Genomic DNA, 12,500 nt, shown 5'->3' on the forward strand with positions numbered 1-12,500 from the left:
AACTCACAGCAACAGTGCCAGCCAAGTCCCACATAAACTTAAATCAGACAAAATTCCAGCAAAGAAGTGGGGAAGTAGGTAAGAAATCCCAACCCTAGCTGAGGAACTATTGGCAACCATAGGGAGGAGGTGAGCCAGTCTCTTTTTAAATTTTTGGTCTATTTAAGACAGGGTCTCCCTGTAGCCACAGCTGCCTATGGCTAAGGAACTCACTATGTAGACCAGGCTGGCCTTGACGTCACAAAGATCCACCTACCTCTGCCTCACAAACGCTAGGATTACAGGCATGTGCCACCAAGACCTGGAGAGTCAGTCTTTTTTAAAGCTGTGACTCTGGGTAGGTTAACCAGGCTCCCACCACCAAAGGACATTTGGGGACATAAATTTGACCAGATAGGCGTGCGTGCATATACATGCATATATATCATGAAATTGGGTATACGGGGTAGTAAGGGGGTACAGATAGGAAATGGGTGTCCAAATGTGATCAAAACATATTGTATGAAATTTGCAAACATTAAAAAAACTTAAAATTTTCAGTTTAATCATGTGAATGTCACATGAATGATTACTCCAGGAGGCACAGCTGAACCCCTATTACAAAGGCAAAACTGTACCAGGGCTTTGGAGTCAGACGAAATTTGGTTAAGACCAAGGCTTACAAGATCTTATGAGTACTCCTCAATCTCTCAAAACCTAAAGCTCCTCTTTAGAAAAATGAACATGAGTATATTATAATTATCTGAAGTTTAAATGTGATGAAGTATAAAACATGACCACATCACAGAAAGATAGAAAGCCATTTAACTATGATTTTTGTTAGACATTTATGTTAGGAATGCATTTCTTGACTCATCATTTATTTCAAGAATTTAAAACCACAAATCCCAGGACAGTAACTGAAACTGACACCAGCTATCATATAATATCCATGTTTTTTTGTTGTTGTTTTTGTTTTTTTAAGGAGCATTATTTTTAATGACACTGTACCGAATCCCAGGAGCACTAGACACAACTTCCCTGATATAAAGCTCTTCCTTCCATGGGGATACTGGCTCGATGTGAACATACTGCAACTTTCACAAAACCTTTACTAAGCATGGATGACATGGTATGACTCAACGGTATAGTTAATTCTCCAAATGACTGCAACGACAATATAAGAAAGCTCTTTTGATGTTGAGATACACTATCGCTCTTGATTAGGTTATCCCTCTGACAGCTTTCTGTTCTAATTCACATTATAAGTGCAAGCGGGCAGTGCAGGCATGCACACACAAAGCCCAGCAGTCTGAGGTTAAACAGCCACCACACATCTCTAAGATGGTTAATTTGGGGAAGATGCATCATGTTTCAAAACTAAAAATTATGTGTTAATTTATAACAAACTAGTTATCACCTCCTACAATAACTTGATATGCTCTGAAGGAGTAAGAAAAAACCCTTTTAAATTTCAAGATAGGTTTAATCAGGTAATTCCAGGGGAAGAGAAATCATTGAAACAATTCTATCATCTGATATGTCCAATTACATGGTGTGATGTAACAAACAGTTACAAACTTACATATGCATATTTACATTATATACTCAAAAGCTACTTGACTATGTCTGAGGAGATACATTATGACAGGAGTTAAACAGCTTCCATTGCCCATTAGAAAGAATGCAGTCAAGCTTTTTATGGGAGTAATATACAAGTGAGGCACTTCTGAGGTCAAGAAAATAGAAAGCAAACGACACCACATACTGAAGTGTTCACAGAAAACTTGTGTATCTTTAATACAAAGGCTTTTCAACTAGATTATTCTTGAAATAATTTCAAAACAACGTATGCAGTTTTAGAAGCTTTCAGGAGCCGTGGCTGACATTAATCAGTGTACCAAAGCAGATGAACGTTTTCTAATCAATCACCTGGCTGCTGGGCGAACCGTACCTTAAAGCCCTTTTAAATTTTTCTTCCCCTTCCATCCACTTTTTGGTTTATATAAATCACCTCTGCTTGTATTTTGTTTTTAAAAATATTTTTAGCTCGACTCACCACAAGACACCATCTGTTCCTGTTATGGTGATTTATAGACCTTTTTCTGAGTGCAATAATAAAGCAAGTTTGTAGTGCTTTCCCTCATATTGGAATTACTGTGGAGGTCAGAGTAAGACTGAGAACATTTAGTGAAATATGTTTTTAATCAGTTAACTAAAGTTCTCAAAGTTCCTTTTTAGAAAAATGTTATACTTGCTTAATGCACTATTGAACTACAATTAAAAGCTATTTTTAAACACATTATTTCCAAGTTGCATATTCCAAATGTAATCATAAACACTACATTTCAACAGAAGAAACATCCTTAAAATTCTCTAAATTGTCCATTTAGAGGAAAGTATGAGTTTCCTGTAGCCTAGAGACTGACATGGATATTAGAAAATACCTGTGTGCCATTTAACTAAGGGGAAGAAGGGAGTAGAAAGGAAAAGCAAGACTTACCCAAGATATCAGATGGCACTATACACACGAATTCAAAGTGCATTTGTATTATTTCAAAAGCTCATTTTAGGCACTGCTGAATAACCAATGAAAATAGGTAGTTTCAAGTTTTTCCCTTTAAATTTTAAGCCCCACCCCCCATCATCATCTCAGAAACATATACACACTCTCTAAGTTGTCATGATAAAATACAGGCAATTATGCTTATTTTTTAAAAAATTCTCCCTGACTGGCAATGGGAAGAAAAATAAGAATACCATTTTGGTAATGGCTTTTGTGAGTTAAAAGAACTGGCACTCTAAATGCTTCAGTACATCCAGTAAGTCTGACTGCCAGTTCCAAGTATCAATAAATATTTTGAAACAGGATATGTAAGAAAAAAGTGCTTAAAACCTTTCAGTGACCAACCAAATGCATTAGAGGAAAGACTCATTATACATCTCCTTTGAGTTGTTTCTTGCCCCTGGCTTCCCTGGTGGCGGTGGTCACCCCTCAGTAGCCCTTTACTGGCAGCAGTGAGGAGCAGAGCAGAACCCCATCTCCACCTCTGGGCTCTGGTCTACAATCATCCAGCAGGTGGTGCTGAAGCTCCACACGCGGCCACTGCTTCCGAAATCAACTGCCTGTAGAGTCCCAAGTATCACTACCAATTTGGGGGCAAACAAGCTCATCAGGCCCAATTCTTTCCTGTCATGCCACTTAGGTAAGATTTTCGTTTTCAATATTTAACAGTTTTGTTGAGCCATTTGTGTATATTCAGGCAAAATGAGAAACATTTCAAAGGAAATGGCCAGTGGCAGTGCCCAGTCTGTACAGAGAATGAGAATGTGTTCCTGAACGCCCCTGCACACGCTTGGGATGAGGGAGTAAACTGTCCATTTGTTTTCATACAGGGATTCAGTTTTCTGGACTGATTGGAAATCATGTATGTTAATTACAAAGATCCAAGGTGAAAAAAATCATTTCATCACCATAGTTTTAATGAAGAAACGTTTAAAATGATAAAGGAAAAATATGGGAATGGGACGGCAAAATCTTAGCAGCAAAGTGGTTAAACAAACTGAAAATATTAATGCACAAACATTAAAATATTAAAGCATATATGTTGCATATAAAATACAGTACAGAACCAGGAGATGCACTATGCTGGTTAGTGCTTAACAGAAGAAATGATTAATTTTGTTCTTCCCAGAAGTATATACACAGCTCATTTCCACAGCATTTTCCTATAGAGCCAGCAAGTTATTTTCTTCAGTTATTCACACCTTGCTCAAACCTGAATTATCAAACTCAGCACGTTAAACAAACTGAAAATATTAATGCACAAACATTAAAATATTAAAGCATATATGTTGCATATAAAATACAGTACAGAACCAGGAGATGCACTATGCTGGTTAGTGCTTAACAGAAGAAATGATTAATTTTGTTCTTCCCAGAAGTATATACACAGCTCATTTCCACAGCATTTTCCTATAGAGCCAGCAAGTTATTTTCTTCAGTTATTCACACCTTGCTCAAACCTGAATTATCAAACTCAGCACTTACAAATATGAATATTCAGTCCTAAGGAAAATCAGTATTCCCATTTTAGCAATAAAAAGGAAATTTGAAAGTTAACAGTCTATTCTAGGAAACCAAGTTTAGCTGAAAACGTCAGGGACGAAGGTCATCCGGTGTAGCAGCCTTCAAATATATAAACAGTAAAAATAACACCGGAAGTTGCTGCTGCAGTGTCCTGTTTTGGATTAAGTTCATCCAATTGATTTTTAGTACAAAACTAGAAATAACCTCTTCTTCATAACATCTATAGTTATCAATATATTTTTCTTCTTTTCAATGTGAAATAATACTTCAAGATGATCTATATACATAATGTTGTCAGTTCAAGCTGTCATATAAATATAAATGCTTTTTTAAAAAAAGTATTTTACAGACAGTGTTATATACAATGTTCAGTTTGATCTGGGGCAAAAGAAAGCTAACACAGCTGAAGTATGACACATAATGAACCATACATAAATGACATTTAAAACCTGCAGAGCATGAGCCTCAAATGGTAGTGTGATTTTAATTTCTATCACCTCTGAAACTTTAAGCCATTAAAAAAAAAAGAAAAAGGCACACTTCTTAACTTTATCCCTCTAAGGGAATATTCTTAAAGAATCCCTTTCATGGTTAAGAGTTTTAATGTAACACTTTAAAAAAAAAAAAAAAATCATGTGACCCCAAGATACTTTTGAATAGTTTGTTGGGACATGTACCATACTACTTTGTAAATTAACAACCAGTAACATAAATGATCTGCAGAATACATTTTGTATAAGCTATTCCATTCACAATGGTGGATTAAATACTTTCCTGGGATAATTTTGCATATATCTTAACACAAAATAATTTTGCTTCTGGTTTAAATAAAAATAAAATGCAACTGAGAAAAGTTTTTGTTACGTGAGTAACAAACACAGGACTAAGCTAAAAAAAAAAAAATTAACACAGCTGGGCATACTCTGGCTTAGTAGAACGCTGAATGGAAATCTCAGGAGGAGGCTGTCTCACACTCACTATCCAGTTACGCCTTTTGCCTTTAAAAAAAAAAAAAAAGTAAATGCAGTAAAGTTTTTCGAAGGAGAAAACCAAAAGAAAACAACTTGCTGGTTGAATACCACACACACACACACACACACACACACACACACACACACACAAAAAAAAAAAAAAAAAAACCTAAAAAAGTTCATTTTCTTCTATGTTTACTCAGTCTCTTTATATAAAAATAAGTGTTACATTCCCCTCAAAACATTAGACAATTACATCTGTGCTTAAAAAAAAGTTGGTCACTCAAGGCTATTAGAGTATTTTTAAAGATTTTAGATTACCAGAATGTACAGAGAGAACTCAATATAAACTGTAGCCAAAGAGAAATGAGGATGGAAATATCAAATCATTCACATGGAATATAAATGTTATTAACTAGATGAGTTAAAATTCAAAATATATGGAATGTGATGGCAGATATATGTATATCTACCTCAGAACTAGGAAGGGCAAGAAAAGTTTAATATGTAATAATTCGTACCTTGCATTTAGTTAAATATAAACATTTGTTATTTATACATAAAACTGCTTTGAAAAACAACTAATAAATGATTTAGTTGCACTTGTTTTACTGCTTTTAATTCCCAAGTGTTAACTTTTCTTATATTGAAATCAACTGTCCCTTAGTGCACTTTTTAGTTCATGTTCTAAAGAATTCAAACCTTTGAAAGTCCCATCATCTAATGCATAAATATAAAAATGCCAAAATTAATCCCTTTTAGTTGGCTCGTATTTTATGCTGACCTTTTGTAGTCAATAACCAGAAATGGCTTCCTTCTGCAAAAGCTCTACGATCTGTCACAGAACATGCCATGCACTCAAGGGAAACGTTAGGCATGGCTAGCATCTGTAAAATGACAAGAACTGACGAGTTCCGCTTCCTCCACGTGTGACCCCAATGACACCAGGCAAGATTCCATGTTGCTTGCCAAAAGCTTCCACAAATCCAAGTTAGCTAATTCCTGGAAAGGAAGATTTTAAGCTCCTTCTGGCCCTGGATTCTTTCACCCGGCAGCTTTATGCTTCCCGCCACAGCACCCACACGCCTCACCACAGCGATGGCACATTCTCAAAGGGACGTAGCAGCACATACATGGTACAATGAAAGACAGAGCTACCAGGGCTAACCATCGTAAGCAGAACTTGTCATCACTAGTGTCACATGAACAAGGATCAGAAAAATCTCCCTCTGAGTCTGACATACAATGATACAACATGCTCTCTGCACAAAGCATGCAGCTAACTTGATATATGCATCTTTTAATAGGATCTGGAGCATCCTGGCATTTTCCCCTGCCATTTTCTTCATGATTAAACCTTTCCTGGCAGTACACGCAGCGAGAACGTTCACCATCCTCTTTCCTTCGTTTTGACTTAAATTTTAATGAGGGAGGCTGTGTCTTAAATACCACAGAGTCTTTCAGCGAACTTAACTTAGGTTCATCCCCACAATCATAGAGATAGTCTGATTTTTTACTGTCTGGTTTAGAAAACGGAATAGTGGAGTCAGTATCATCTCTCTCCAAGTCATTTTTCCACATGTCAGGATGTCTATAGTCCGCATACCGACGTATTAAGATATCTCGAGGATTTATTCTGACAATCTCATCCTCATCTTGAAAGCTGACATGTCTGATTGACTTCAAAGGGACCTAGAAGAGATAAGAAAGAACGATGACGATTAATTTCATGTCAATCTGAAGGAGTGACCCTACCTAGGTATTTATTCAAGGACTACTCTGGGAGCTTCTGCGACTAATTATTTGGGTAAGTTCCACCTTTCAGTTGACAGACTACAAGTCAAGTACAGACCACCTTCTCTTCCATGATGTGGGTGGACCTCAGCCAATTAGCGGAAGCCCAAAACAAAGACTAATCCCCCCACAGCAAGATGAAGGTCTGCCAACAGCGGCCTCTACCCTCAGGGCCCAGCTTTTCCTCCAGTCTAACAGCTTATCTTTAGATTTGCAGTTAGTCTAGCAGACTTTTAGAGCTGTATTTCCTTCCAGTACTGGGGAATGATCTCAATTCGGCTCCTCTTGCCTCTGCCCAGAGTGGCTGGGGTTATAGGTCTGTGCCACAAGGCCTTAATTAGATTTCAGATTTGTACCCCATTATTGCATGAGTCAATTCTTTAAAACAGAAGCTCCATACACATATCCCACTGGTTCTGCTTCTCAGAGTCTAGTGTCAAAAAGCAGGGAGCCACTGTGACAGATCTTATAAATGTAGAAGAAATGAGTAGTGTGTGTGAAAGAGCCTGGAACAGATTACTGACAAAAATACAGAATTTATTGTCCTCCTGGTGGGGATCTGGATGGAAATGAGGAGCATGCTACTCTTGAGGGTCAAAAAAAGTGAATCCTGCTTTAGCATAGGTAGAAGGCAGGACTTGTCTGTCATTAACATGGGTATTCAGCAGATTTCTCATAAAATGCTGGTGGTGTGCCTTACTTTTCCTCTAGCTGACAATGACATGAGCACTGAAGATGGAGCTGTCCCTCACCAAACATGGAATTTCCTGTTTTGTTTACACTGGTTATCCAGGGAGCTCTGGGGCCTGCCTGTCCCCTGCTTCTCCCTTGCTGGGTTAACAGGTACATGTCCCTTTTACATGGGTGCTGGGGTTCCCATATAAGCTTTATCCACTGAGCATCTATCTCCCCAGCCCTAGCCCTCCGAGAACTGTGAGAGAATAAACTTCTGCATAGGAACCCTAACAAACTAATACAAGGAAACACATAGCTTGGCTATGCTGAATGTCTAGGAGATCCATTCCCACACCCTCACTTTCCTCTAACCCAGACTGGCTCTTGGAGGCTAGAAAAGAAAATGTGTCCCTTCCCACCACTCACAAGGGGGGTGGGTGTTCCGTAGTTAACTTTGTATCTTCTAGCTCCAATTCCCGGATACAGAGACCATTTCACAAGTAAGCACTAACTCAGGTGGGGCCAAGCCTCTATTTCCCAGATATTTGGAATGGGAGTCAATTCCAGGTCTGGGCTAAAGGAAGGGTGAAGGACACAGTTCACTAAATTAACAACACACACTAAATTAACAACACACAATTCCCGTTTTTGTTCCATCTGATACAGACTCAAAAGAGGCTCGGATGAAAGAGAGGTAATGGAGTTTTTATGTACAGATGCAGCAAATACACACTGAAAAATCTGTGTACACTTTCAGTGGGAAATTACACCTAGATGCTGAACCGTTTCATTTCAAACCAGGAGATGAAGGAATATTACTTACCCTGTTTTGGGACTTCAGGCTTCCACACTCCTTGGACATCTGCCGCTGTACATACTCCATGTTTCGGCTCTGAAGGTCTAGGCCTGGCTGGCTGAAAGGAATCTAAAATACAGAGAATTTCTACATGAAGTGACAACAGCAGGAATATCTTGCTTTTAAAATTATACAGGTTGGCATATACAGGGTGGACAGATGGCTCAGCAATTAGGAGCACTGACTGCTCTTGCAGAGGACCCGGGTTCCATTCCCAGCACCCACATGGTGGCTACGAGCCATCTGTAATTCCAGTTCCAGGGGATTTGACACCCTCTTCTGACCTCCCCAGGCATTGCATGTCATGGGTGCACTTACATACATGCAGGCAATGCACTCGTACACATAAAATATAAATAATAAAATATTTTAAAAACACCATGTATACCAAACATTCCAACCCTTCATAACTTAAAGGTTGTAAAGTTTTTTCAAAATTTTTTTCATGGAAAACAGAATTATTTCCTCCCCTACTTTACTTTTGTAAAGAAGAAACTTGTAAAACCCAGTTTTTTGCTTGTTTGGTTTTTTAAGATTAGACAACATTTAATCTTAGCTTGAGTTGCAAAGACCATTTCAGAACTACATAGATTATGATCACAATTTATCACTGTTTAATTTTTAGGATTTTATAATGAAAAATAGAAATATACAGAAAAAGGAAAGAACATAATGGATTCTCATGTCTACAATCCAGCTTCAACAATTATCAGTATTTCAGTAATCCTGTTTCCATCATTTCTGAAACACTTTGATCCAAACCCCAGTTACACTTAATAAAACTATAATTTGTTACTTTGTCTTTTTTCTTCTTTTTTCTTTTTCAGAGCTGAGGACCAAACCCAACCCAGAGGCCTTGTGCTTGCTAGGCAAGTGCTCTACCACTGAGCTACATCCCCAACCCCAATAAAACCATATTTGAAAATAAAAACACATGCACATGGTAAAAACTTCCTACCATCTTAGCTCGTCAGTCCCCCATCCTAGATTCATCTAAAATTTTACACATATGTACACATATCATATGTGTATCTTTTAAAAGTTTAAAATAGTAGCACAGAAAACAAAATTAAGGAAGTCACACATTCTGAAACCCAAGAAGAAAAGTTATTAGTATTATCTTCAAATGAAGTGTATCTGCACTGTCTGTACTGGGCTTAAGTCTCTCTCTAAAAAAAAAAATCTTTTTAAACTGAATTTGTGTATTTTATACAGAACATCTCAAACAACTTTAACCAACTTTATACCCCTGTCCTCAAAGGCAACCTCCCATAGCCCCTACCCCACTGGACCCCATATACTCTCAGTCGTGTTAAGGCCAAATGTGTCAAGTCAGTGATCTCAGATGTTCCCCAGCGCAAGTCCGTAGTCAATTTTTATTGTACCAAGTAGTCAATTTCTTGGTAGTCTTGTCTCTTTTGAAATATATAAAAATACGACTGATTTGTTGTTCAGTTTTTGCCCTGACTGACAAAAGCTTTAAATATACATCAACTGACAACTTTTGCACTTGCGAATGTATTTTTGACCTACTGTCACTAAGAACACTTTCTGGATCACTTTATTTTAGCATTGAGGATGAAATCCCACCAAACTCTAAACTGCTGACTGAACACCTGAGGGTAGGAGGAGAGTTCCGCTTTCCCAAGATTCTTACCCATGACTTCCAACTACAAACAGGCTGGCCCTGGAGACGGGGCAGAGGGCTGCTGGAAGAGCTAATGCAGAGACTTATGAATAGCATGCTGCTAAGGGACATAAATCAAGCAGTCTTCAGTTCCCTTTGTTACAAACACTTTACTGTTTATGCATAACTATGATTGCTCTGAGCATTACTCTCTTTAAGACTGATTTCATATGACCACAATACCAAAGGAAGGTAACTGTCATGTGCTTCACTTTAGATCATTCCTTCTCTACAGGATTTAGAGTGATACCTGTCTCTTTAGCACACATTTATTGTTTGTAACGAAGACTAGCTGACCATGTCAGTATTCACTACCTATTTTTCTGGCCATCGTGAACCTGAGGAGCTGCTGGCAGCACTCGTCCACGTCTCAACTTCGCTGAAGCCCGTGTTTAAACACACGTGTGCATGCCTTCACTTCACACCAATGAACTTTCTGAAATACCTTGGCTCAGATTCAAGACTACTGCATGTTATGAATGGCACTGTTTTTACTGTACAATAAAGCTTTCTGCAAGTAGAGAAACACATGGCTTAATTACGAAAAAGGGCTTTTATTATTTTCTTTCTGTCACCCTTCGGCATTCATCAAATCAGGTCTCTTTGGATTGTACTATTGGAATTACTGTATTTTAAAGATTGTTTGAGTTGCTGACTTGAGTTCCACTTAAAAAAAAAACTATCAAATAAACTTTGCTTTGGGATTAGTACAGAAGTTCCAAAAAATTTCTTAAATGGCCCTAAACACATGTCTGCCATTTTGTACTATGTATTTTTGGGAAGTGGTGTTCTCAGCACTGACAATTATAAATCAAAATATTGATCAATTCAGAAAAATGTTGGAGCTAAAACAAACAAGTACATCCATCTTATTAGTATGCAAGCTGTGGTTCATCTCTACTAAAGGGTAAAATAAATGTGTGTCAAATTGTTTTAAAATAAACTTAGAGAATTATCATATGTATACCTATTTTATACTTATAAACCCATATACAGAAAGAGTGCTTAGTTTTTGCAGCACATCATCAAAAATTCACCCCATACACCTTAAGAAATTCATGTGCATGGATGAATAGCTAGAGAGAAGAACATTTTATTTATACCATCAGTACCAACAAGACAACCCTGGAAACACCTGAAATATCTACTGGCTAGAGGAAAAGGGGAAGTGGTAGAAATAATAAAAGCATGGGCATACTAGCACACAAACTCAAAGCAATGGAGGATAAAGGCGAAGGGACAGATAGATGTTCATGTTCCTAAGCTCTATGGTGGCTTCTTGGTGGTTTAGTATGTATTAAATATACCACAGGTCTTGGATCATGACCTCACTCACACATACTATCTTGTTCATTGTGAAATGACCCCCAAACATTCGAAAGTAAGAGAGGCAGACTGACTTCCTGGCCTGTAGATTCAACTTGACTAGAGTGTATTAGCATTTTTAAACAATCCATACAAACTATGGAAACACACACATACATATACACACACACACACACACACACACACACACACACACACACACACACACACCAAACCAACCAACCAACCAAACCAAACAAACAAACAAACAAAAAACAGTGACAATGTCTTATGCATTACTGGAGAGCAAAATCTAACTTAGCAGAGGGACAGTTTTCCACAGGTCTCATTTCTGCAGATCTATAGACCATATATGCACGGTTTACCTGTTGACATTTGTTTCGGTCCTTCTCAAGGACACACATATAGTAAAAGCCTTCAAAGATACAATGCTCTCCCTTTGAAGGCAGACATGTTTAGTGTCCAGAATAACAAAGACACATGAAAAACAGGAGGGCCTGTGACATGTTAGTTTTGCCTTCCTGAAACTCAAGGTCCCAGAGCTACGATGTAATCCCACTTGCACATCTTCCTGAGCAAACATCCACCTTCTTGAAAGAACAACGGAACCCACACAAGCATGAAGTTCATGCTGCTACACTGTACTCTGAGTCTCTGTCTCTGCTAAGCAATCTTGTGCCTTCTGGAGGAATTCATAGACACGGCAGTTTAATTTAGGAGCTACAAGTAAGGTAAAAATTTCAGCTCTACAGTTGAGCAAGGCAGTTGTTCAGTCCTTTTGACAAATTAGCTTATCTGCTGTAGAAAAGGATCAAGTTATCTCTGTTGAAGGCAATTAAAACATTTAAAGCATGCAGAGGAATGGGGGTGTACACCTTTAATCTGGGCCAGAGGCAAGTGAGGCTCTGTGAGTTCCAGGCCAGACAGGGTTATACAGTGGAGTCTGTCTTAGAAATAAATAAAATAGAGGCTGGAGAGATAGTGCAGTGGTTAAGAATACTGGTTGTTCTTGCAGAAGACCCAGGTTTGAATCCCAGCACCCACATGACAACTAACAACTGTTCATAACTCCAGTCCCAGGGTATCCGACAGCCTCTTCTGACCTCTGCGGGCATTGCACAA

At 38.2% G+C, this 12,500-nt stretch overlaps 1 protein-coding gene and 1 long non-coding RNA gene across 2 annotated transcripts in view; both read right to left on the reverse strand.

Moving 5' to 3' along the window:
- Nucleotides 1-1,801: 1,801 nt before the first annotated feature.
- Nucleotides 1,802-5,176, reverse strand: LOC115068810. Its single transcript, XR_003848150.1, has 2 exons — nucleotides 4,020-5,176; nucleotides 1,802-3,771 (listed from the first exon to the last, which is right to left on the reverse strand). It is a non-coding gene; the product is annotated as an uncharacterized LOC115068810 (long non-coding RNA).
- Nucleotides 5,177-5,232: 56 nt separating this feature from the next.
- The window catches only part of Spred1 (sprouty related EVH1 domain containing 1), a 76,713-nt gene continuing 69,445 nt past the window's right edge, over nucleotides 5,233-12,500 (reverse strand). Inside the window, exons 6-7 of the mRNA XM_008825294.2 lie at nucleotides 8,333-8,434; nucleotides 5,233-6,732 (exon numbers count right to left, since the gene is read on the reverse strand). Coding sequence (XP_008823516.1) covers nucleotides 6,085-6,732; nucleotides 8,333-8,434 — 750 coding nt within the window. The 3' untranslated portion in view covers nucleotides 5,233-6,084. The remainder of the gene's footprint in view (nucleotides 6,733-8,332; nucleotides 8,435-12,500) is intronic.

This window comes from Nannospalax galili, unplaced genomic scaffold (genome assembly GCF_000622305.1).
Source record: "Nannospalax galili isolate Female #2095 unplaced genomic scaffold, S.galili_v1.0 scaffold629, whole genome shotgun sequence".
In the NCBI taxonomy this organism is placed as follows: Eukaryota; Metazoa; Chordata; class Mammalia; order Rodentia; family Spalacidae; genus Nannospalax; species Nannospalax galili.